Source organism: Trichosurus vulpecula, chromosome 5 (genome assembly GCF_011100635.1).
Source record: "Trichosurus vulpecula isolate mTriVul1 chromosome 5, mTriVul1.pri, whole genome shotgun sequence".
In the NCBI taxonomy this organism is placed as follows: Eukaryota; Metazoa; Chordata; class Mammalia; order Diprotodontia; family Phalangeridae; genus Trichosurus; species Trichosurus vulpecula.
In genome coordinates this window covers 301,717,375-301,743,878 of record NC_050577.1, presented here as the reverse complement: position 1 = coordinate 301,743,878, position 26,504 = coordinate 301,717,375, and the positions used below count along the sequence as shown (strand labels likewise).

The 26,504-nt window shown below is 45.9% G+C and overlaps 1 protein-coding gene across 2 annotated transcripts in view; it reads right to left on the bottom strand.

Moving 5' to 3' along the window:
- Nucleotides 1-26,504, bottom strand: part of SCUBE1 (signal peptide, CUB domain and EGF like domain containing 1) — a 258,064-nt gene that overhangs the window by 168,978 nt on the left and 62,582 nt on the right. For both annotated transcript variants that reach the window (XM_036761573.1, XM_036761572.1), the window contains exon 4: nucleotides 2,800-2,934. In XM_036761573.1, coding sequence (XP_036617468.1) covers nucleotides 2,800-2,934 — 135 coding nt within the window. The remainder of the gene's footprint in view (nucleotides 1-2,799; nucleotides 2,935-26,504) is intronic.

Below are 26,504 nucleotides of genomic sequence, written 5' to 3'. Positions count from 1 at the left end.
TTTAACACAGTAACGAGCTGACTTTTGTATAGCATTTTAAGGTTTGTGAAACATTTTATGGATCTTATCTCGTGTGATGCTCGGCTGTCTGTGGGGTAGCTGCTACAGGGATTATTGCCCCATTTTGCTGATCAGGAAACTGAGATTCACTGAAACTAAATGACTCGCCCAGGCCAGAATTGGAACAAGAGGATGTCTGGCATGCCTACCATCTCTAAGAGCGCAAGGGTCCATGATCAGCGAGCAGCCACCCGCCCAGTGAAACGCAGTCTCTGGATCTCCTTTTGGGAGAAGAGTCCTTATCCCAAAGTCATTGCTCAGATGCTATAGAACTGCTGAGCCTGGAAGATGAAGGGCATAGGTACCCTGCCCAGAGAGCTTTGGGGACTAACCATCCTAAGGAGCTCCCAAATAAGTATTCCAGCCTTGACCCTCTGCCCCCTTCACACATTCCCCCATTAGAGTCAGCTGGCAGTGCAGTGGCTGGAGCACTGAGCCTGAAGTCAGGAAGACCTGGGATGCAGACACTTACTGGCTGTGTGATAGTCACTTAACCTCCGTCTCCCTCAGTTTCCTCAATTGTAAAACAGAGATCATAACAGCATCTCCCTCCCAAGGTCATTGTGAGGACCAAATGAGATATTTGTGAAATGCCTCAGCACAGTGCCTGGCACATCGGCACCTAACACCTTCTTACTTCCTACCTTTCTTCCCAGTTTATTCTAACTTAGATGATGCGGTGGTCATTGTCCTGCTCTGACTTTCAAACATATATCTCTAAGTCCTGAGCCTCAGACCTGCACTTCTGCCTGGTCTATCTGAGGTTATCTTCCCTGTCTCTTACCTCCCAAATTTAATCAGTCACAAGTCAGTCACTCATCAAGCGTTATTTCTCATTAGCAGGCTGCTGACAGGAGGGTTGGTTTGTTTGGCCACAGCCAAAAAATGTCTTGGCTTGAGGATCCACCAAGCCAGAGAGGATACTGTAATCTGCATTGGTGGAGGAAGTGCCCAGATGGGCAAAATCAGAGACCCTTCAAATCCTGAAGTCTTTGCATCTTCTTGTCTAGTTCCCAGCACTGGGGCCTGTTCATGGTTAGATACTTAATAAATGGTTTGGGAATGGACTGGATAGGATCCAACCCTGCCCATGGAGAGCAACTTTAACACATTAGATATCCCCTGGGCACCTACTGTGCATAGGACCCTGTACCAGGCTCTGAGGAAGAAGAAGAGTCTCAGACATGGTCCCTGCCCCCAAGGGTCCTACAGTCCATCTGAGGAGAAGGAACAAAACAGATACATCTAAACACAACTCATAGTATGAGGCAACATGCTAAGGACCAATGAACAGCATAGGCCTCAATTATTTCAGGAAGGAGAGGGCACCAAGCACTGGGCCAGTCAAAGAAGGCTTCATGGAGGAGGCTCCATATGGATTGGACTCCACATTTGGGCTCTCTGCCTTCACATGAGAGGATCTCCAAGCTGGAAGGAGCCATGGAGGTTACCTCTTCTAACACTCTTATTGAACAGAAAGGGAACCAAGGCTAAGACAGGAGGATTTGCCCAAAGTCACCCAAGTGACCCTAATCTTCCAAGTCCTTGTTCTTTGCTTTTTCCATCCCATGAGGCTTCCTGGGATCTGAGGATCCTGCCAGCCCCTGTTTTTGCCCCACGGCCCTTCAATGGCTTCCTCTACCTCCTGCCTAAGTCTAGGTCAGGGACACAGCCAACCATGAGTTCAATGACCAAAGAATGTCTGAATCAGAGCATATGTGCTCCTGGGTCAGTCCCAGGGGGCCTCCAACCCCCACGCTAAAAGGAGCAAGTTGCTCTCCCAGACATATTTGTTTTCTCCTTAATCATCTTCTCCCTCCCGCTACTCCAACACTTCCCTAAAAGATTTAGCTCCACTTTCTGTTGACTCTTCTCCTGCCTCCTGGGGCTTATGAGCACCAAGGGCCTGGGAGCCTACTCCAAGGAGATTAGAGAAACAAGGCACATCCAGAACCACTTTTTAAAACCAGCCAGAAGGAAGAGCTCCTCTTCTCTCTTTTACTTTGGATTGGACAGAGTAAGTATCACAGGATAAATGGGCATGGACTGGATATGATCTTCTCTAAGGTCTCATCATTTTATTTTTCCCCAAGCCATCCTCCTTCCAGCTTCCCTATTACTGCTGAGGGTACCACTAGACTTGAGTCATTCAGATTCCCAACCTCATGGTCATCTTTGACTGCTCACTCTCCCTTACCCCGCACATACAATCAGTGGCCAAATCTTGTTGCCTCCTCCACAACACCTATTGCAACTGTCCCCTTCTCTCTGCTCATGCAGCGTCCTGCCCTACTGTCCTGTCAATCAAGGCCAGGAGCCCATCAATACAAGGCTTCAGCCAGTCCAGACTGCACACCTGACTATGAATCCCAACAAGATAGCTTGTTTAAGAAAGTTTCATCTGGCTTTCTCCCCCCATTCCCTCCAGAGCCCTAGAGAGTAAGGTATGCAATAGAAGCATTTCCCCACCAGGACTGTGCCCTTCAAGGTTGGCAGAGCCCTGAGCTCCCAGGGTCCCCCACCAACACTTCTCCAAAGAAGGTTTCTGCCACCAGTAAACCCAGGTAAGAGGGAAAGGGGAGAGAAGACAAAGATGGCAGACATTGGCTGGAATTCAATGCCCCATCACTTTCTGTTTCTACAGCATTAAAACCCTCATGACTTGTCCCATGTCTACCATATCCCCAAGAGAGAGACAATGAGGAGGTGCGGGAGGTGGCTTTCCTCCTAGGCACTTACCATTGGAGCGGTGAATGCAGGTGTGTTGGTTATCACTCAGGAAAAAGCCCTCCCGGCACTGGCACTCATAGCTTCCCATCGTGTTCACACAGATCTGCTGGCACCCTCCATTGTTATCCAGGCACTCATCCACATCTAAGCCCAAGAAAAAGAAGACAAGGAACAAGTGAACCCTTGATGCCTTTGAGACATATGAGCTATGAAGAAAATAGCAAAAATCATAGGTTTCAAAGCTACAAGGGAGCTTAGAGGTCATTCAGCCCAGTTCCTTCATTTTATAATCAAGGAGAAAGGCCCAGGGCAGGGGAGTGACTTACCCAAGGTCACGCAACTCGCAAAGGACAGAGCTGGGATTTGAAGCTAGGCCCTCTGCTCTTCGTCAGTGGAAGGAGCATCTATACTCCCAAAATCAAGCAGTCTGGAAGTAATGATCCCTTACTTGAAACCTGGCACATAGTGCATGGCCAATACATGAGTGATGAATGGCTAAACTTATTTGCATGGTGCTTTACCATCTTCAAATGGTCTTTACATCTATAGTTTTATCCAGGCCTCAAAATAACCTCATGAAATAACTGGAGCATGGATGAGTCTGACCTTAAGTTAATCATGGGGGCTGCCCTGGGCAATTTCTGCCCTGGAAGGGATTGGAATCCCTGATCTGGGAGAGCACTTCTGGCTTCAAGATTCCATCCCTTGGATTCCTGAGTTCTGCTCTAAGCTGAAAGTGGGAGGTTGGCGTAGGTGACTTCCCAAGCCCTTTCAGGACATGGGTCTCATGGTCTTATGACCTCAACATTCTCTTCTAACTCTGTATTACAATGATTGATTTGACAGTAGGTCATTGTCCCTGTTTTACAGAATTCATGACAAAGCTGGTATCCATTGAGGTTCCATCACTGGCCCAGTGACCCAATTAGTCAGTGACAGAACCAAGTTTAGAATCCAGGTCTTCTGTCTCCTAGTATAGTGTATTAGGTCAAACAATCCACCAACAAGGATTAATGAAATACTTCCTTTGTATCAGGGACTGTGCCAGTACTTAGGGGATAAGTACAAAGACTGAAATGTTCTTTACTGGCGAAGAACTGACAATCTAATGGGAGAGACCACAAGTACACACACAAGTGTATATAGCATAAATACAAAATGAGTAACAGCAAATCTGTACAAAGTGACAAAATACAAAGCACTCAGAGAGGGAGCACACTGGCAGCTGGGGAGACTAAGAAAGACTTAAATTTGAGCAAAATTATAATAGTAACTAAAGGAGACAGACAGGAGAAAGAGGGAGACAGAAAAGAGAAGGAGAGGAGAGAGGAAAAGTGTGTGTGTGTGTGTGTGTGTGAGAGAGAGAGAGAGAGAGAGAGAGAGAGAGAGAGAGAGAGAGAGGTGGAGGGGCACTGTGGTGTGTTTAGTAGAGGGGCCAGCTTGGTAGTTAGGAAAACCTGGGTTCAAATCCTGCATTGGATTCATCCCAGCTGTCTGATCTCAAGGCACCTCAAAATTTCCCCATGGCAATGAAATCTGGGGTCAAGAGCCCATCAAGAAGGCTCTTGGAGCACTATGGGGCTTGGAGCTCATATAGCTTATTCACATCCATCCTTACAGCAGCCTAACAATGGAAGTAAAGTCTGTGTTATTGTCCCCATTCCTCAGGCAATGAAACTGAGACCATCAGAGTTATCCCTTGATCACGGTGCTATAAAGCAGCAGAACCATGTGGGCTAGAAGCCATGACTCTGGACTCTGTCCAGGTCATGTTCTTCTACCCATGAGGACACATTTGTGTGTTTGGGGTGGGGGGAAAGTAGGAAGGAGCCCTGGTCTTAGAGCTAGAAGACTTGGGACTGCATTTCCATCCTGCCGGTTAAAAACAATTCACATTGTGAGGGTACTTGCGAAGGACTTTCCTCACACCCACTCTGGGAGGAAGACTGAGGCTTGTCCCTCCTATCAGGAGATCAGGAGATTAAGGGACTCATCCAGGGTGGCGCAGCTAGCAAATATATGAGCTGAGAATGTAAGCCCAGTTATTCCGGATGCCATGTTCAGCACTATCCACAGTGCCAAACTGCTTCCCACACAACATAGCACAGTATGGAGGTCAAGAGCACCTGAGTTCCCAGCCCACCACTGACCAGCCATGTGACTTTGGCCAAGCCACTTCACCTCTGCCTGTCTCAGCTTCCTCATCTGTACCATCAGGGTAATAATTTCTTGTGACACAGGATTATGGTGAGGCTCAAAAGAAATGATGGATCTGAAGCATTAATCAAGCCTTAAATTACTAAAGAAATTGATCCTATTGCTAATAATTTTTAAAAATCTAGTTTGACCTGTGATTTCTTCAGCATTGGATAACTCTAGTGAGGAAGCCCCTGTAACCCCTTCAGATCACAGACTATTTTGCAATTTGTGGTCTTGGAGAAAAAGCTGGGAAATGCTGAAAATTAGGTAATTTACCCAGGCTCATATAGACAGCATGTGTCAGGAGGTGGAATTTGAACTCAGGTCTTCCTGATTCCAAGGCCAACTCTTTATCTACTGCACTATGCTGTTGTTAAGTTGTTTCAGTCATTTCTGACTCTTCATGAGTTCATTTGGAGCTTTCTTGGCAAAGATACTGGATCAGTTTGCTGTTTTCTTCTCCAGCTCATTTTACAGATGAGGAAATTAAGATAAACAGGGTTAAGGGACTTGCCCAGGATCACACAGCTAGTAAGTGTCTGGGGCCTGATTTGAACTTAGGAAGGTGAGTCTTCCTGACTCCAGGTCCAGGGCTCTATCCATGGTGCTACCTAACTGCCCCAATATTATACCATACTGTGTTCTATTGCTTTTACTATCATCATCATCACCACCACCATCATCATCACCATAATGATCATCATCACCATGACCACCATTATCACCATCATCGCCATTACCACCATCATCACCACCATCACCATCACTACCATCATCATCACCATCATCTTCATCATCACCATTATCATCAACATTACCATCACCGTCATCATCACTACCATCATCATCATCATTACCATTATCACCATCATCATCACCCTCATCATCATTGCCATCATCATCACCATCACCACCACCATCACCACCATCACCACCACCATCACCACCATCACCACCACCATCATCATCACGATCACTATCATCATTATCACCAGCATCATCACTACCACCACCACCATTGCTATCATCATACCATTATCATCATCACCATCACTGTCATCATCACTAGACCATCACCATCATCATCACCCTCATCATCGCCATTACCACCATCATCACCACCATCACCATCACTCCCATCATCATCACCATCATCTTCATCATCACCATTATCATCAACATTACCATCACCGTCATCATCACTACCATCATCACCACCATCACCACCACCATCATCACCACCATCACCATCATCACCATCACCACCACCATCACCACCATCACCACTACCATCATCATCACCATCACCATCATCACTATCACCAACATCACCACTACCACCATCACCATTGCTATCATCATACCATTATCATTATCACTTGTACTGTCATCATCACTAGACTATCACCATTATCATCACCATCATCACCATCATCATCTCCACCATCACCATCTTATTTTCACCATCTTATATAGAAACATCTGGGGAAAGTTGCTGTCCTACTGTTGTTTCTTTATCTTTAATGTTCTATGGAATTTTTCGTAAGGGATAAAATAATCCCCTTTTGTAGTTGAGTAAAACATATAGGATGTAAGTGCATCTTCTTTAGAGTCAGTGAAAGTATCCTCAGCGCAACACCAGTTATACAGCAGACAGGATACCAGGGAGAATGTGCCCTTTATCTTGTTACCACATTCTGATCTCCCCCACCAGATCTTTGAAATTCTTTAAAAGATTTTCCTTACACGTAGCTTGGAGGTAATGGGCATCTATTACAACTATTGTTCTTAAATTTTTATAAAACAGTGCTACACCCAGGTGATGGTGGGCCATAACTCTAACTGTGATAATAGCTCACTTGTAATGCAGTTCATTGGTTGTCTATGATCGCTGTCTATAGTATTGAATTGTTATCTTTAAAGCCACAAGAAATAGCTACCTTCTGATATATAATTTTAGACACTGGTCATGTCTTGCTAAGTGTTTGGTGGGTGCTAAATTTATTCCTCCTGCACTGAGATGCTGGCACCATCTCCACCATTTCTATTGGATAATCTCCATTGATCACCAAGTGCAGGCTCCATAAAAATAGCTCTTTAGTTTCTGGTGCCAGTGAGGTGGTCCTGAATTGCCCTTATGAACCCTTCTGTTTCCCCAAAGAAATCTGCCCAACTCAGACCTGGGTTCCTTGATTCTTTTTGGACATTGGGTTGCCAAGCTTATGTACACGTTATCTGCGGAGGCCCTTTGGATTCCATTCTTCAGCACATTCAGTAACATTTGACAAATCTAGTGTCTTGTGATCAGTCTTGGCTATTGCTCACTGGAGTGATGTCAGCTTATTCCCAAAGTTTTTGACCTGTTTATCACATGCTCGTAGCCACCCTTTCAATCCCTTTCCTTCATTTTGTCATGGAGCTGTTCGTCTTTCTTCAGCTGCCTTGTGGTGATGACATCCATCTTTTGTTAACACTGTCCAGATTTTTGTTAGGGTACTTTCCAAATCTGCCACAGTCCATTTTGCATTTCAGAAAGCATGTGTTATCATGTACATGCTAATTATAATAATTATACAAATTAGCATTTATTTTAAGGTTTGCAAAGCGCTTTACATTTGATTCTCACAACAAGCCTGTGAGCTAAGTGCTATTTTTATCCTCCCCATGTTACAGATGGGGAAATTAAAGGTAAATGACTTGTGCAGCATCACACAGCTACTAAGTGCCAGAGGTGAGATCTGAACTCAGGACTTCTTGATTCCAAGCCCAGCACTCTTTCCACTGCACAATTTCCCTGCCTGAGCTAACTGCTTTAAACATATTCTTCCCATTTAGCTCTGATTTTAAAATGCCTATAAGTCTCTGAATGGATGCAGTCATAGGCTCCTCTCTGATATCTTTGTGATTTATGTGTCTTGACCAAGGAATTTGTGAGTGTTGCCTTCAACTATTGGTTCAAAGCAAAGTCATCAGTCTCTAACTTTGCATTACATATGTTAAAAAATTTGCACTTGGCTCAGATTCAATCTAGCTCAGTAGATTGAATCTGGCCTGCTTGTGAAAACAGGCATCACAAAGGGTGGGATTTCTTAAGACAGCCCATTATGGTGAATAAACTTTGTCTCTTCCCTTGGCTGAGAAGGCTTGAGTAGAATTCTTTTGGCAGGACCCAGCGTGGAGGTATTTTGGGGTCTCGAGCACCCCTAAAAACCTATGGTTTCCTTACCATCATTCATCATTTTTCTTAACCTCTTCATTTTTTTGGTTCCCTGACCAGGAATACTTCTCATCTCAAGTTCTTCTCCAGCCAAGACTGGAAGGTAAGCCTCACCCTCTCCCAATCCCCTTCTTGCTCTCCAAGCATTTTGGAGGTGCTTTTCTGGCCTCACTTCCCAGGTCCCCAGTAGGTCAGACAGCTGCTCGCTGTCTCAGACTCAGTCTGACACTCAGGTTCTCAGTCCCACGGTTTATGTTCGAGGCTGTGGACCTGGGCACACCTTCTGAAGCATAGAGGACAAGGACGGACCCCCTATCTGGAAGTGTGCCCCCAATTTTCTCAATTCTCTCAGCTCTAGGGAATGGGAAAACCCCAGGCACCTTTTTGTGTTTCTTTTTCCTTTCTTGCTTTGTTCCTTTTGGAGGCTTACTCCCAGATCCTCCTTGCAGAGGAAGGGACTTCCAGTCCCCCAAGCCCACAATGGGTCAATCCTCCTTAATCCCCCAAAATTTACCCTTGGGCTGTCTTTTACAAAATTCTAAAAGATTTAAGTTCTCTAAAGAACTTAAAAAGAAAAAGCTGGTGCTCCTTTTCAATACTGTTTGGCCACAATATCGCCTAGAAGGCCACGAAGAGAGGCCTATTTTTGGGACTTTACAATATAATACTCTCTTGCAGCTAGAGCTATGCTGCTGGCGAGAAGGAAAATGGAGGGAAATTTCCTACATAATGGCCTTCATCGAGCTCTCTCGGAAGCCCATTCTCAGAAAAGATTGCAAGATGCTCATAGCTAGAGCCCCCATACAAAGGGGCAATGGGGGTCAACAGGACATTTTGGATAACCCCCTCCTTATGGTCCCCAGGGCTTTGGCCCCAGCCCCTCCTCCTGCTCTCCAACCTCCCCAGATCACCCTTGTTTCCTGTGCTCCCCCTTTCCATGGCCATCCCCTCTTTCTCTTGGTTTCCTGTAGTGCAACCCCTATCTTTTCTTCACCATCCAAGTCTCCTATCCTGCATCTCCTCCCATGGCCCCTCCCCCTTGGCAACCCATGCTCAGGTCCCAGGCAAGGGTCTTGTTGAGGTGCCTTCCTCTGTGGCCCCTTCCCCTGAAGGAACCCCTACTCAGGTTCTGGCCTCATGGCCTACCCCCGAGGCAACCCCTACTCAGGTTCCAGCCTCAGGCCCTGCCCCCATGGCAGTACCTCCTCCCCTGGCCCCTCTCTCTGAGGTGGCACCTGCTCAGGTCTCTGAGGTAGCCCCCCCTCTGGCCTCTATCCCTCCTCAGGTACCAGCTGATCTTCTCCCCTGACAGCCAGATGCCCTGGCCTTGCAGTCTAATCTAGGTCAGCTGGCACCCCCCAGCCCCTCCCTCACCAGAAGCCAGACTTCCTATATGCCTCCCCAAGCTCCAGGTCTCACAGCGCCTTCAAGGCTTTTTCCCCTGACGGAAGTTCCTGTCCCCCCTACCGGGACAAGGAGAATGCATGTTCCATTCTCCACTTCGGATCTCATCTAAATTAAAGAAAAACTGGGGGGATACTCAGAAGATCCCACTAAGTTTATTGAGGGTTTTAGGGATCTGTCCTTACAATTTGAACTTTCTTGGTGTGATTTGCATATCCTTTTCTCCACCTGTTGTACCACTGAGGAGAAGAGGAGAATCTGGGAACAAGCCCAAAAATTTGGGGATAGTTTGGCTAGCAATAACCCCATAAAATACCCCCCAGGTACAGCTGCTGTTCCCACTAGTGACCCAGGATGGGATTATCAAAGGAGTGAGGATAGAGAAAAGAGAGACCATATGGTGATTTGCCTGTTGGAAGGCCTAAGAACTGCATTTCAAAAGCAAATAAATTTTCAAAAAATTAGGGAAGTTACTCAGGGAGAAAAGGAAAACCCTGCCATTTTCCAAGCCCAGCTAGTAGAAGCTATTAAGAAGTATACAAATTTGGATCCTGATTCTATTGAAGGGGCAGCAATACTTAACATGTATTTCATTAATCAGTCTGCCCCAGATATTAGGAGGAAACTGCAGAAACTGGCAATGGGACCCCAAACACCTCACGCACAATTACTGGAGACAGCCTTCGGAGTTTTGAACAATAGAGACCTGGTTGCAGCAGAGGAAAGAAAACACAGGGAGAGAGCTAGAGACAGAGAACCCCCTCAAGTCTTGGCTGCTGCCATGGGCAGGAAAAGACCCAAGGAGCGCCCCTCCAGGGCACGACCTTGGAGGAAGCCCTGCGACTTGGGCAGTGGGGAAACCTGCTTTTGATGCCACAAGGAGGGTCACTGGTCCAAGGAGTGCCTCTCTAGGGTGCCTCCCTAGAAGAAGCTTCCAGGATCCATGCCTCCAGGACTATGCCCAGCATGTAACCAGGAGGGACATTACAGGGAGGATTGTCCCTGAGGTTGGAAAAGTGGTAAAGTCTCCTCCCAGTATCCTGTCCTCCAGTCTTCTCAAGACTCAGAAGGAGAGGAAAACCTAGGGCTTGGCAGTGCTCCCACTTTCTCTACCTCTCTCACAGGGCCCTGGGCAAAATCAAGGCTGAAGGTAAGGTTACCCACTTTATCACAGCTATGTTGTCTTGTTTTAACTAATTGCTCTGGCCCTACACACCCCTCGACCCATCTGGTCAAGGGCATCAAGGATCTGTTGTTTGAACACTCCTTTCTTACGCTCTCCTCTGGCCCTGCCCTCTTGTTGGGAAGGGACCTGATGGTGAAATTGGGGAGCCAATTTTCTCTAGTTAAAACTCATAACTCCTTTTTCCCTCTGTTTACCAGACCTCCCCACATTGCCCCAGAGGTGTGGGAGAGGGTTGAGCCAATTGTTTGGGATCCGGGAATTCCTGGGTAAGCTACTTCAGCCACCCTGGCCATAGTTCCTCCATTGCCTTCAATATCCAATTAAGCCCAAGGCTTGGGAGGGACTGCAACCATTAATTGCCACTCAAGGCCCTGACTCACTTCCTCTAGAGTGGGGACCTGACCAGACTAAAGCTTTTGGGACTTTGAAAACTAAACTGACCACCACTCCAGCATTAGCTTTACCTAATCTAGAAAAACCTTTCACTTGGTATGCTGATGAAAGGAGAGGACAGGCTTTGGGAATCCTAACGCAGTCCTTAGGACCTGACCCCAAGCCAGTTGCCTGTTTTTCAAAACAATTAGACTCCATGGCTGCTACAGGCACTCTAATTGAGGAAGCTTCTAAACCTCTACTTGACCAGCCCTTAGAAACTCTGACTCCCCATCGAGTTCAGAGCTTCCCAGAAGCAGATGGCCATCAGTGGCTGGCTAGCCACAGGCTCACCAAATACCAAGCCTTGCTCTTAGATACCCCTGACCTAATTCTTCAGGTGTGCCACATACTCCTGAACCCTGAAGCAGTGTGGTACACAGAATAAGTGATTAGGGGAGCTAGGTATGAAATAGTCACCTTCAATTCCTTCCAGGAAAATTGTCTTTTACACCGGGGAAATTGTCCTTTCTCTTTACTCCTATACTGTCTGTTTAGTTGTTTGCTTAACCTCCTTGCCAGGTTTGTCTCCTCCATGCTCCAAGCCATCAACTTTCAGATGACTGCTCAGGCTATGTACCCCTTGAACTGGACCCATCGAGGCAGGGAGAGCTTTATGTCCCTTGCCAGCAGGAAGCAGTTTCAGAAGCCGAGACCTTTATCCCTGATCCCAAAAGAATTTAGGTCCCATTTGTTTGAGGGGGGAATGATGGGGTTCAAACTGTGGGAATCCCTTGGACCCCAAAAGAATTTGGGTCCTATTTGTTTTAGGGGGGAATGATGAGGGCACAGTTTCTGGGAACCCCCTTGAACTCTCCTTGAATCTTCCCACTTGATCTGGCCTCGGCTTGAGACTATAACCTTACGTTATCATTAGGCCCAAATCTCTACCTAGCCTGGCCCTTTATTGTCCAGATACTTACTTTTATACTATTCATATCCATGCCTTCAGCTACTTCCCCCCCTTAATCTCATTCTCTTGGTTTCTGGAGTCTGGCCTCATCCTGGTCCCATGGGGCTCCTCCTTAGACTCCTTCTCAAGACCCTCCCTAAACCCCTCCTCTAGTCACCCCAGACCACCCCTCAATCCCTCTCACAATCTTTGGGTATATAAGTCTCTTCTTGCCTCCATGAAGGCGCTCAGATCCAATCTAGCTCGGTAGACTGAATATGGCCCACTTGTGAAAACAGGTGTCGCAAATGCTGGGGTTTCTTATGGTGAATCCTTAATAAACTTTGTCTCTTTCCTTGGCAAAAAATGTGCACTTATGGAGTCCAAATGAGGCTTTTCTATCATTGGGAAAAGATTCCACAAGTTGAAGGAATTATTTTATTTGTTTTCTAGGGAAGCCGTATAACTTCATGTCATCTGTCTGTATGCATTAAGTTGTTAATAAAACATTTTGGTTCAATTTGTTCTTTAATTTAGAAGCCATAGTTCTAGTTAAGAAAGATCATAACATATTCAAAGTGAGGCAGACCTCGAGCTTAAACTATATTACTGAATCCCACATTGTATACAACTTGTTCTTGACAGTATTTTGTGGGTGACATGTTTTAAATAAAGAATATTTTTTCATAGGGACATTGTAATAGCAATTTATATTTGAAGATCTTTCTCACCATTAATAGGCCATGTGACCTCTTTACATCACAGGAAGCCTAAATCACATGTGGTGGGAGGAGCTTGCTGAGAAGAAAAGGAAATTGTATCACAGGAAATGCTGAGAGAGCAGTTAAGACAGTTAGAGCTGAGGCGAAGAGCAGACCTGTGATAGCTGTGCTGCAAGTTTGCTTGTTGGTGGCAAGGCCCCAGCAGGGGGCAGAAGATTGTGGGATGGAGTGGTCATCTGCTGTGATTTCATTTACTTATTGGTTATGGGGTCTGGTTATTTCGTGTCTGAATAAATGGTTAACTTCTTCTACCTTCTATGTGGACAGTCTCATATATTTTGTGATACAGAACCACACAAGCATTTTGACAATTATCATCTATATTATGATTATTGCCTTGCTGATACAGACATCAAATACTCTAGCATTCTTACTGTACTTGGGTCTATTTTATGCACTTGCAGTTTGTGAGTAAGCCATGAGTGCAGAACTGAGTCAAAGGCCTTACAATAATCAACAAAGGAAGTCTCTATGTTGTGGTACATTCAGTAATTACTGAAGCAACAATAAGTTGCTCTTTTCCCCTGTGGGACTTTTTAGCAAATCCTTTTTATTCCTTAGTCAAATATTTGGGTTTTTAAAAAGTTTATTGTTTTTTCTTCATGATACAAGTTATGAATGTTTTATATATAGAATATAGACTCATAGCTCGACTATGTGGGGTGGGGGACACTTGTATCATCATCCTTTGGTACTAGATGTGTACTCTTAGCCCCCACCCCCAATTCCTAGTTTTACAAAGAGTCTAGAGTTTCAGCTGCTTCCCTTCATGCACCTGTTCTTTCTCTCACTATATTAACGGTGTGTAAGTTTTCTGGGTCTTTTGTGATACAATTTTGATTTTCACTTTATCGGGTTTCTTTCTATCATATAGATAACCAGAAATTTTCCACATCTTCCTTCTTCACAAGTTCTGTCTTGTTCCTTGCTGATTTCATAACTTGTAAAGTTTTCAATCAGTACCGAATTATTTATTTTGTCATCTGTGATGCTTTGATCCTCAATGTCACCTTGACTATTTTATTTTGGCCTTCAATCATGGATTAAGGGAACCTTGAATTTTTGGTATGCTTTATTTTCTTGATTGCTTTACATGGTTCTTTTCTGTTGCCTTTAATTGGCCAATATGGCATTCATGTTTTCTACCAGTGAAGCACTGATGTCATCTTCCAGTGCCCCTCCACAGATTTTCAATGAATCTCTCAAGCCACTTGTTCTGTGGTGGCTTTTGGGGCGTTCCTTTATGGCTCTGCTTCATCTCCTACTGTTCTTATCATGGCAGCAGTTTCCACACCTGCTACACTGTGCTGGTCCTGATACATTTCTATATTTCCTGTCAAATACCATAGGACAATGTGTTTATTCATGATGGTTATTGCAGATACCAGCTTTTAAATAACTATTTTATTATAATTTTGTCTGCTAGTTTGATTCATGTGATGAAATTCTAAAACAACTTTTGAATTCCAGCCTAAGTATGTGCATCTCTTCTCCAGAATTATTTGAGACCTTCATGCTGTTTTTGATAGGTTTTCATCATCTGTTCTTATTCTCATCTCTTTTTCTGATGGAGCTCAGATAGACGGATCCTGGGCTAAATCCCCATTCTGCTATTATCTTTTCAGATTTCATGTCCTGAACACAGTTGCACAATAAGAGTATTGAGCTGTGAATCCCTCTTCCTTAGGCTAGCTGAAATGTCTTCAGAATAACTTCAGGAGTGCAAAAGGAAGGGCAGCAGTGACGTGGGCCTCAGCCTGTCCCCACCTGGTTACTGCTTTGGCTTGTTCTCTTTGGAAAGCATTTCAGTCCCTGTGATTTGGAGATTAGGAGTACTTGGGAAGGCAATGTGGCTGTTAAAACCACACGACGGATCAATGCTTGGTCGTACGAGAAGGGGTTTAAACTACCTTCCTAAAAATGCCGTATTTTATATGAACTGTTCTTGGCACTGTTTCAGTGGGGTCATTTTTAAAATAAAGTTTCTCATGTAGACATCGCATATTCTAGGTTCCTCATTATAACTGGGTCCAGTTCATATTCAGGGTGTCCCCAAAGTCTCAGTGAAGTTTTACATCACAGCTATTAAAGCTTACACCAGCACTAAGACTTTGGGGACACCGGTTTTTGCCATCTGCGAATATACCTTGCATGCCAACCAGAATCCAAGGCTTTGCAGTGCCTCAGTGATTCTGGGCTCAGGAATTATGAAATCAATGATGCCGCTCTTTTTACTTTCAGGGTATCCTTTTTGCTCCTTAGCCAATAGCTTTGTTGCTTTCTTTAAGGTGGTTATACGTTTTTAACGACTTTTCAACAAGTCGCTGTTATTATTATTGCCAAGCGACCTTGGACACCTTAAGTCTCCTCTCTGAGCCTTCATGTCATCATTTATAAAAAATGGAAGAGGAGGGAATTTGATCATTTCCATTGCAGGTTCTTGGTTTAAATCCTATAATCCTGTAAAATGCATGGTTGGTTTTAGTTGCAGTTCTGACTCATTATGGGACCTTAGGCAAGTCTCTTCTGCCCTCTGAGCCTCTATTTCCTGGCTCGTGAAATGAGGATGTGGGCATGAACAACACTAGACCCCCCTGAGCTCCGAGATCCACCAACCACACCAGGACTCCAGGAAAATGCCCCTAATGCTGACCCTTCCTTTCAAGCTGCTGCCACATGGTTTCCAACCCACGAAGGGAGCAGGTTTTTGAAAAGGCTAGAGGACCAGGCCCCCGAGCCCACTGCCTAGGGTAGGCAGCCCTGGGCTCTGCTGTGCTCCCTCTGAGCCTCCACAGACAGAGTTCGGAGGTGGGAATGCAGAGGCAGCAGACACAAAGGGTGTTATTGGTGCAAAGAATCTTGATGGATCCCCGGTCTCGGAGAACACATCGTGTTTCAATTAGAGCCCTTGTAACCTCCTCCCTCCCCCGCCCCCTTTCTCTGGCTAGCGTTTGTTTAATGCCATTCAATGAAAGGAGGGCTTCCTAAGTCCCACTGTTCCACGTCTCTGCTGTCATTTGAACAGGCAACCCGACCACAAAGCACTCTCCGCTACTGCCCCCACCGCCACCCCATGCCATTAAACATTTTATGAAGTTCTTTTTAACATAGGTATATATTTCACTCCTGGGACCCAGAAGGCATAACAAAGGTTGAGGGGGCCAGGCCAGGCTTTAAGACCCACTTTCAACCTGACCAGGACCCGGAAAGGTGTCTGCAGTGCACAGGGTCAGATCCTGAGTCAAGCAGTCACGAGGTCACCAGCACAGATGTCCTATGTTACTTCACATAAGGATGGTGGGCTAGCAAACAGCAGAGACAGACCTGGAGCCAAGGCATCTGGCTCCTTCCATTCCATCCCTGCCTCGTTAACACTGTTACTTAAGGGAAGTTAGATTAAGTAGGGGATATTAAAGGTCACCGAGTCTAACCCTTAGGGCCCTTGGAGGGGCAGTGACATCTTTAAGGCCACACAGGTAATAAATTCCAGAGGCAGGATCCCAAACCACTGTGCTTCCCCCTGCCTGGTGCTCCCTGCGCTGCTCAGTACCTAACGAAATGATGCATCAGGTCTACATCTTGTCCCAGGGAGGCAAGACTGGCAGCGGCTTCTTCTAATGAGCTGGTATTTCTCAAACACCATGCCATGGACAGCAAGTGCTTCCTCTTCAGCTCCTCAGCTCCTCATTTTGATAAATGTATTTCAATAGAATTGATTTCCTTTGTGATCCTGTGCATTTTATTTTATGCACTTAAAGCAGGATTCTGAGAAGAGGCCCGGTGGCTTCACCAGACTGGGTCTGAGGTGTCCAGAACATACAAAAGGTTAAGGACCCTCGGTTGTTCTCATTCCTTCCCTCTTGAAACAATTTAGGGTTTGCTTCCCCCATGTTAAGCTTTTATTTTGAGTGAATTATGAAATAATATAGGGTCCCCCCACAGAAATTAGCTTGTTATTCCCTGCTAGTAATCATTTCACAATGCAATGAAACAGATGTAGACAGTTTCTGTGGAGCTCAGTAGTTAGTGCAGATCACATGCCGAGACACACTGGCTCACATACCTCAGCAAACAGGGCTATGACTGAAACTGTAATTGCTTCAACACCATTTTCATATTTATACAGAGGAGGCGCTGACCTGCATAGAAGAGGGGCTTTCCTTACTTAGGAGTTCCTTATGTTAACCAGTGAAACCAGTCAGTCAGTAAATAAAAATTTACTAATCACCTACTGTATGCCAGGTACTGTGCTAAAGTGCTGGGGATACAAAGAAAGGCAAAAGAGTCTCTTCTCTCTAGAGCACCGGTGCTAGAGTCAAGAAAACCTGAGTTTAAATCCAGCCTCAGACATGTACTAGCTGTGTGACCCTGGGCAAGTCACTTAACCCGCGCTGCCTCTTAAAATAAAGAGTCTCTTTTCTCAAAGAGTTCACAATCTAATGAGAGAGACAACCCACAAACCACTATGTACAAACCAACTAGAGACAGGATAAATTGAAGATAATCACCAGAGGGAAGGCTTCCTCTGGTAGGATTTTATCTGGGACTTGACAGAGGCAGGGAAGCCAGGAGGCAGAAATGAAGAGGTAGTACATTCCAGGCATGGGCACAGTCATGGAAAATTCCCTGAGTCTGGAGATGTAGAATCTTGTCTGAGAGACAACAGAGAGTCCAGTGTCACTGGAACACAGATGACATGGGCTAACTGTGGTTTAAGAAGACTGGTGGAAGGAGGGGTAATATGCAGGTTTTGAAGGGATTTAAATGCCAGAGGATTTTATATTTGGACCTGAAGGGAATAGGGAGCCACTGGTGTTTCTTGTGTTTCAGGAAGATTGTTTTGACAGCTGAGTGGAAGATGGACTGGGGTGGGGAGAGTTGTGGCACGGCAATAGGGGAGTCTGGAAGAGAAGAGGGTTTGAGGGGAAGATCAAAACTTCAGTTTGGGACACGTTGAGTTTCAGATGTCTCTGGGACACCCAGTTTGAGACATCCAACAGGCATTTGGACATGGGAGACTGGAGGTCAGCAAAGAGGTTAGGACTGATCAAACAAATTTGAGAATCATCAGCATAGAGATGGTAATTGAATCTATAGGAAGATATTATATAGAAAGAAAGGAAGAGAGCCCAGGACAGAGCCCTGAGAGACATACATCACTGATGGGCATACCCTTGACGAAGATCCAGCGAAGGAGATCGAGAAGGCGAGGCTGGATGGATCGGAGGACATCCAGGGGAAAGTGGTGTCCCAAAAATGTGGAAGAAGAGGGTGGTCAGCAGTGTCAGAGACTGAAGAGAGGTCAGGAAGGATGAGGATTGAGAGAAGGTTGCTGGGTTTGGCAACTGAGAAATCACCAATAACTTGGGAGAGAGTGGTTTGGGTGGGATGATAAAGCAAGAAGCCCGACTGTGAAGAATGAAGAAGAGAATGAGCAAAAGGTTGCAGCATCTGTCGTAGACAGCCTCAGCAAGGAGTCTGGCCACAGATGGGAGGAGAGATGTGGCATGTTGGTTGTTGGGGATGGACAGACCGAGGGAGGCTTTTTTGAACCTGGAGGAGATAGTTGTAGGCAGTGGGAAAGCCATTAGCAGACTACTCCAGTCCCTATTTAGTTCCTGCTCCTTGCCTGTATTCACTTTTGTGTGTGAGTTCCCCATATGTTATGTGTTTGTAAGTAAATTCCCTGAGGGCATGGGTTGTTTGGTTTCTGTGCTGATATCCTCAGTGCCTAGGGCAGTTCTTGGAACACAGTAAGTACTTAATATTTGTTGATTCGAATGACCAGTCTCTAACACTTTTAGTGCCAAAGATGGTAGTGTAGTGGCAAGACTGTTGGAGCTGGGGTCAGCAGAAACCTGCACTGAAATCCCGTTTCTGGCACTAGCTGGGTGACCCAAGGCAAATGCTTCACCTGGAGAATCATAGACATAGAGCCAGAAGTGACTTTAGAAGTCATCAAGTCTAGACCTCTCATTTTACAGATGAGGAGCCTGATGCTGAGATCAGTTCAGGGACTGGCTTAGAGTCCTACATCCAGGACTATCTGAGGCAGAATTAGAACTTGGGTCTTCCTGGTTCCAAACCCCATGCTCCATCCACTGCACCACCTAGCTGCCCAGGTAACTTAGTTTCTTTCTTTGGAAAATTCACATAAGACCTACAAATAGCTACTTCACAGGGCAGTTGGGAGGTTGAAGGGGCAGAACAGTAAAATGCCCTCTAATTCCTAAAGCACTGGGGAAATGTGAACTCTGGTTTCTTCTGAGACCTATGAACCTTCACAAAAACTCTGAGTCACCTTTTCCCCTTCCTTGTCCCCTGGTCTTGCTCTTTCTGTGCAAGACTCCCTCCTTCTAGCAGCTTTGTTTCAGGAGCCTCCGCACCTTATTTCCATGTCTGGTGCTCTTTCACCAAACTGTGCCTCTCCACATCTTGGAGGAGATTCCATTCGGGGAGTAGGTCCAGGGAAGGGAGTGAGGGAAAAAATAGTGCAGAGAATTTGAAGCCAAAGGGGCTATAGAAAAAGTTCTTATAGCATTAAAACCTTATTCTTCACATTGGTTGTTGTTTTGACATGTGCGAATATCAGTTGCAGCAGAGGGGGCCGATATCTCCTTTTTCAAGATGTTTTAGAAAGGATTCATGCATCGGGAGGGTTCTGGCCTAGACCTAAAGTCTCTTCCAATGCTGAGATTCTAGGATTCTATGTCTATTGAGAGTCAGTATGCTAACGCTGTAGCAGCAGACAGAGCCCAGGCAGACAATTTCACTGGTTTGCTAGTCTTCACTAGAGTGGAAATGCTCCCATACAACCATTCTGCCTCATCAGAGATAGCCTAGTTATTAGGATTGAGATTGGCTTTTCTTAACATGACTAAATGGTTGATGATGCATTTGTCGAATTAGGCAAAATCTCCACTTTAGTTTTATTGTGGTGAAGGTGGCTGGGTGGTACAGTAGATAGCACTGGACTTGGAGTGAGGAAGAGCTCAGACACTAGCTGTGTGACCCTGGACAAGTAACTTAACCCCTATTTGCCTCAGTTCCTCATCTGTAAAATGGGGAAGGAATTGGCAAGCCATTCTAGTATTTTTGCCAATAAAACCCCAAATGGGGGCCATGAAAACCCTGAACGAAACCTCAATGAAGAGTTGGACACAACTGAAAATGACTGAACAACAAAGCATTCCTAAATGATTGACGGACCGATTTTACTGAATTTGCCAAAGTTTCAATTTTAGTTTTATCGTGGTGTAGTGGAATGATTGGGGCAGCTAGACGGCATAGTGGATGGAGCACCGAGTCAAGAAACACTGGAGAAGGAATTGGCAAGCCACTCCAGTATCTCTGCCAAGACAACTCCAAACGGGGTCATGAAGAGTTGCACCTGACTGAAACAACCGGACAACAAAACTTTTATGAATGTAAGCTCTTTTCGTGATATTACTTCCCTGTTTCATGACACATAGTAAGCACTTAATAACACTTGCTGACCGACTGAGGGATACCTGGTTCTCCATGAGCTTACAAGATAAGAAGGAGAGAGAGGAAGCTGTATAGCCAGTGATTAAAGGGAGAAGATGACAGGGACAATGAGAGAGCCAGGCAAAGTGTTAAGTTAAAGACTTTAAGGAGGGAAAGATGGCTTTCACCTGGAAGGTGAGGGAGGGATGAGGCAAAGCTCCAGGAGGGAGGGAGAACCAGAGTTCCTTTCACTAAACGTGAATTAAGGCCCTGCAGGGTGAAAGCTGGTCCTGGAATCTGGAAACCCTGGAGTCCTGTCCCGCCTTCAGCATTTCTAGGCCAATCACTTCATCTCTCAGTGGCCTGAGCAGCTTCCTAAGATTTTCAGTTGCTTTCGGAAATGCTGCTGATCTGTATTGGTGGAGGGAGTTCACATCCTGGGAATGGAATTTGCTACAGTGATGAAATCATACGAAGAACATGTGCAAAGCATTAAATTGAGCCTAGCAGGGAGAAACTTTACCAGGTGGAGGAGGGGGAGCAAGGGGGAACACAAAAGATTCGAAAGGATCTGGATGAAGTCGAGGGCCGAAGCTTATCGCTCTTCTCCGATGTTAGGCACAGAATTCAGCATACAGTAGGCTCTTAATAAGTCATTTTTGTTGAACTAGGGCCCAAATGCCATTCTTCAAAAACCATTCACCAGCCCACCTTCTGTGAATTTCACTCCATTGTCCCATACATTGATTTCTAACTCATCTCCCCCGAAATTTAAAATAGATTTAAGTAGAAATAAAAAGGAAATCAATACACATCACACACCCACAACATCAGTTTCTTTTGGGACCAGCGGCTGGCCTTCCAAATGTTGGTGTTTACATTAGCACAGAACAACTCAACCCATCGCTTTCCAGTTCAGATGAATAATTTGAAACAAATGCAAGGTCTTGTAAACATTATTTTTTAGGCTCCCAAACAGCAAATCCCCAAGATTTCGCACTTGCATTATGGGACCAGCCCTTTCTGCTCCCCTTCCCCACCAGTGAAAAGGGTTATCTGTTCAGCTGCTCTAGGGCAGGCTAGTTTGGCTGGGGACAGAAAAGATCTTAGGATATTTTTGGCTCTTTTCAGTTTATGATCATGAACTTGAGACTTAGGAGGGAGCTGGAGGATTGTCTAATCTGGCCATTAGTGAGAAGGACCCTGGGCTTCAGAGAGGGAGAGTCCTTCGCCCAAGGTCATGCATCTCAATGGCCTTGGGTAGATTGTTTTCTCTCTGAGTCTCAGCCTGCTCATATTTAAAATGAGATTGGATTAAGTCATCTCTAAGGGCCTGTCCAGCTCAAGGCCCTCAGATTCCAGGACCTTTTTTGTCCATAACCAAAAAAGACAATTTTTAAGTGCCGAGTTAACTCTCCTGATGCATTCAAATTAGACAAAGGAAGCAATCTGAAAATAGACTAAAGAAGACTAGAATCAGTAGATTAACCCGACAGAAGACCCGTGTCCTGCTGTTAGAAGCTGGATCTCCCTGGTTTTTTGTAAAAAGGGAATCAGGATTGTCATCCCTCTCTGAAGTCACCCAGTGCCTCATTCTGATGTGCAGGTGGGCTCTCAGAGGCTGGCAGGGGAGTACAAAGTCCATCAGGTCCTACTAAGGTAGAAAGACTTCAAAGTGGGGCAGGCAGGTGGCAAGCGTTTATGAAGCAGTTACTATGTGCCAGGCCCTGGGCTGAGCACTGGGGATACGAATACAAGCAAAAAAAAAGAATGCCTACTCTCAAGAAGTTTACATTCTAATAAGGGAATACAGTACACAGAAAGGAGCTGAAAAATTGGGGGAGGGGGAGTAGTGGTCAAGATACCAGCAGGGGCTGGGGAAGGGCACCTGGGAGAAGGATGGAACTTGATTGGCCCGGGATCTCCCCAAGATGGAGGCCCCAGGAGGCCCTCGCCAAGGGGAGAAGGGAGAAAGGGGCTGGCCTAACAGAGGGGACGTTCTGGGTAAGAAGATCCTGGGGCCCTGTGACTGGCTAAATAAACTGAGGCTTGTGGCTAGAAGCTTGGCCCAGACAAGGTGAATGGTTTAGCCCCAGTGAATGGTACAAACTACCTGGTGAAGTCTGACGTGGCCTGCACCATCTTGAAATCCTTCGATGTTTACAAGCGTTGCTCTCAGGGCACATCCTCTATCAGAGCCCGACGGCGGCAGCCTCTTCTCTTTGTCCCCGCTGGCCTCCCACTAAATGCACTTGGGTCCCTTGAGCGTGTGGTGGCCCACCAAATCTCACCCTTTCTTTCTCCTCACAGTTGCTTGAAGGACATTACTCTTTCTGGCCTTATCTTCGGGTTTTGCAATTACTACATAGAAATACTGGTGCTCTTGTAGATTTATTTTCTTTCCTTACTATTTTACTGAAGCTATTAATCATGCAGCTAGGGGGCTCAGTGGATAGAGTGCTGGGCCTGGAGTTCCGAAGCCCTGAGTTCAAATTCTGTCCCAGTCATTTATGGTATGACCCTGGAAAATCATTCCACCTCAGTCTGCTTGCGCTTCCTCAACTATAGATTGTTGTGAGGTTCAGATGAGATAACTTTGTAAAGCACAGTGCTTGGCACAAGTAGGCAGTTAATGCTTATTCCCTTCCCACCCCATATTTCCTATCAATGCATTCTTTGCCTGTTTTCTCAGAAAACCATTCTGGTCTCTGCAAACAGGGATAAGTTTGTCATGTCTTTGCCAGTTTATGCAGAATATCCTCCCGGGTGCTACGTGTCCTTCCCCCTCAAAATCACGTTCTCACTTCTCTGCATATATTTTGTACAGATTCCTCTATCTGCCTGTCATTTTCCCCCAATGGAATGTGCGCCGGCAGGGAATGCTTCCTTTTTGCCTTTGTGTGCCGAGCACCTAGTGTAGCGCCTGGCACACAGTAGGCACTTAACAATGCTTCCCAGACTACTCCAGATTAAGCTTACATTCAATAATATTAGTGAAGATTAAAGAAGAGAATGTATGCAAAGCACTTGGTAACATATTGAACTATACGCGTTTAGTGTTACTGTTGCAAATAACACTAGCATTTCTACAATACTTTGTACATATTTTTGTTTTGGAGGGGGAAAGGCAGGGCAATTGGGGCCAAGTGACTTGCCCAAGGTCACACAGCTAGTGTGTCAAATGTCTGAGGCCGGATTTGAACTCAGGTCCTCCTGACTCCAGGGCCAGCGCTCTGCTCACTGAGTCACCTAGCTGCCCCTTCTATGCTACTTTGAAAGCCCTTTATATGCATGATCTCATTTGACCATCACGATAGTCCTGTGTTGCTATTATTATCTTATTTTACAGATGAGAAAGCTGAGTCCCAAAAGGCCAAAGTCATTTTTTAAGATGACACTGTTAGGAAGTAGCAGAAAAGAAGTGAAAGAAGTCACCAGCACACTTTTACGTCATTTGCTATTTGTTGAGGCCTCCATCAGCCTTTCTATGGAACAAGGTGCTCACAGCAGGGCTTGGAGCATATGTGAGATGATGAGGGCTGGGAGGGAGCCCCTCTGGACATTCAATATACGTGGGTTTGAATCCCACCTCAGCCACATACAACCTGCAGGATCTTGTGCCAGACACTGCCCTTCTCTGGCACTCAGTTTCATCTTTAATAAAATTCATTCATTCATTCATTCCACAAACATTTATTAAGTGCCAATTGTGTGCCAGGAACTGGGAGAAGGGATAGAACAGTAACATGCTGCACTCTTTGGCCTTGTGGAATCCTATTCTATTACAGGAGACACCACATGCACAGAAACGTAAATACCAAACAAACTAATAATTACTAATAAGACCGTTAGCACCAGGGGACATTGACAGCAGCCTTGGGTAGGAGGTAGAACTTCAGGAAGCTGCAAAGGAAGCTAATGATGCCAGGAGAGGGAGGGCATTTGAGGCAGGGGGTGCAGCATGGGAAAAGGCATGGGGGTGGAAGATGAAATTTCACATAAAGGGAATAACCAAGAGTCCAATTTGGCTGGAGCACAGGGTGTGAGAAGAAGAGTAATGTTCAGTGAGCCTGGAAAGGGAGATTAGAACCAGACCCACAAAGGTGTCAGATACCAAACGGAGGAGTTTGTATTTGGTCCCAGGGACTACAGAAAGTCATGGGCAGCTCTGGAATAAGGTCATAAGTAATAATTAGTCATTTGGTCAGACCTGTGCTTCTTGGGGGTTATTGTAGCAGTGACGATAACACGGAGACCTTGAAGAGCCTTCGAGCTCAGAGATTCCTTGGTTCTAGGATCTATATGCCCTTGAATACCCTCCCAGGGATCTGGAATGTGATTGGTGCATGTGTTCCCTCTGGGGGTGCCTAGCCATCCTGTGTGACTCCTGTCCAGGTTCTGTCTAAGGGGGCCGCAGGGAGTCTGCCCAGAGCTCTGGCATCCTTCCTTCTTTTCTCCCCATCTCACGAGTGTCCTCGGCCTGGGCTCTGGCTGTCCCTCATTCTTGGCTCATCTGCTTTTTTGCTCATACATTTCCTTCATTTGAAAACTTCCCCTTCCTATCCCTTAACCACTTACATGCCAAGGTACGGCTCCTAGACTTATCGAACCCCATCCACTCCCTACAAGCCCCGAACCTCAGAGATCTGCTACAAACACCCCCGCTAACTGTTCCTCTCCTAACTCTGTGCTGGTTTGGCCCGTACAAAAGCATTTCCATTTTATGTCATTGAATTTGTCCTTTTTGTCTCCTCTGCTCACCTCTCCCTGGTGATGAGTGATGATCTCTCCCCTAGCCACAGTCATGAAAGGTCGCTCCTTTGCTTCATTCATTTCCCAGAAAACATCCTTCCCTCAATTTCTCTTGGAAGTCCCTTGTCCATCACATGTGGTAGCCGTGACCCCTTTGTCTGTCTCCCTGTGGTCTCCCAGGGAACACTCCTTTGGAGACTGTAGGGCCTGTTTGTTGACTCACAGCCCCCCACCACTGAGGGGATGGCCAGGCTCTTGTTTCAGGGAGGAACTGCACAAGTGCTCAAAGGCAGCCCAGCTTACTTTTCCCTTTCTGTTGAATTCTAGATCCAAGCTGTTGTCTGTTTTTACTGTCTGTCCCAGAAGTGTAGGTGCTGGACAAGCACCCTAGGAGTCCTTGTCATAATCTGGGCAATAAATCTTCCTCATCCACTTGGCTTTTCCTTTGTGAATGGGCTGGGCCACATTGGTTTGAGGATTATGGCTCTCCTTCAGGAGGTTCTACAGTGTTCCAGGGTTTATTGCAACCACTATGATGCCATCTGAAAACAGGAATGCCTGGAAGACCTTACCATCCACAGGGAAGTCTTTCTTGGTTTGCTGGATATCCTCCACAACAGTGGTGAATGCCTTCGGTGACCATACAGCTCTCTAGTGGACATCTTATCAGATCATCGTGATCAGAAGGTAGTTGTTTTCTGCCATGGGCAAAGAATCCATCACTAAGTGGCCAGCCCACTCTGAACAAGCCCATCTGCTTGATCTATGCTGTTCTTGCTACAAGGACTGACCCTCCCTATGGCTCCAGCTTCTAAGATTCTCTGATTATGGAATCTGATGAGTGAGAAGCCAACTCGCAGCCAAGAGGCCTGAAGGCAGAGCAGGAAAGGAAGCCAAGGAGCTGGACACTCCGCAGACCTGACAGCAGACTTGGCTGCTGACCCCTGCACATGACTGCTGGGCCTGATTCCTTCCCCACCCCATTTTCTTAGGAGCTGCGCCTGATGCCTGCCAGCCCCACAGCAGTGCTGCGCTTTGTATATCCCAGGGTCAGATCTCCTTACTGCCCTGGAGGGAGCCATCTAAGACTGGGAAAACCACAGAGATGGTTAAGGCCCCCAGCCCCAGGACATCTCCTACAAAGTTCAGTGCAAGCATAGACAATGAGTGCCAGGATCTCTGGGAAGAAAGATGGACCTCAAGTGGGAGACAGCAACACATGGGGAAGCTATGGAGGCAGCATGCAAGGGGCAGGAGTCAGAGGACAAGCTTTAATCCCAATTGGCTGCTTGTATGACACTGGGCAAGTCTCTTTCCTTCTCAGACATAAGTTTCGTCCTCTCTAAAATGAGGGAGTGGGGCTAAATGACCCTTACACCACTA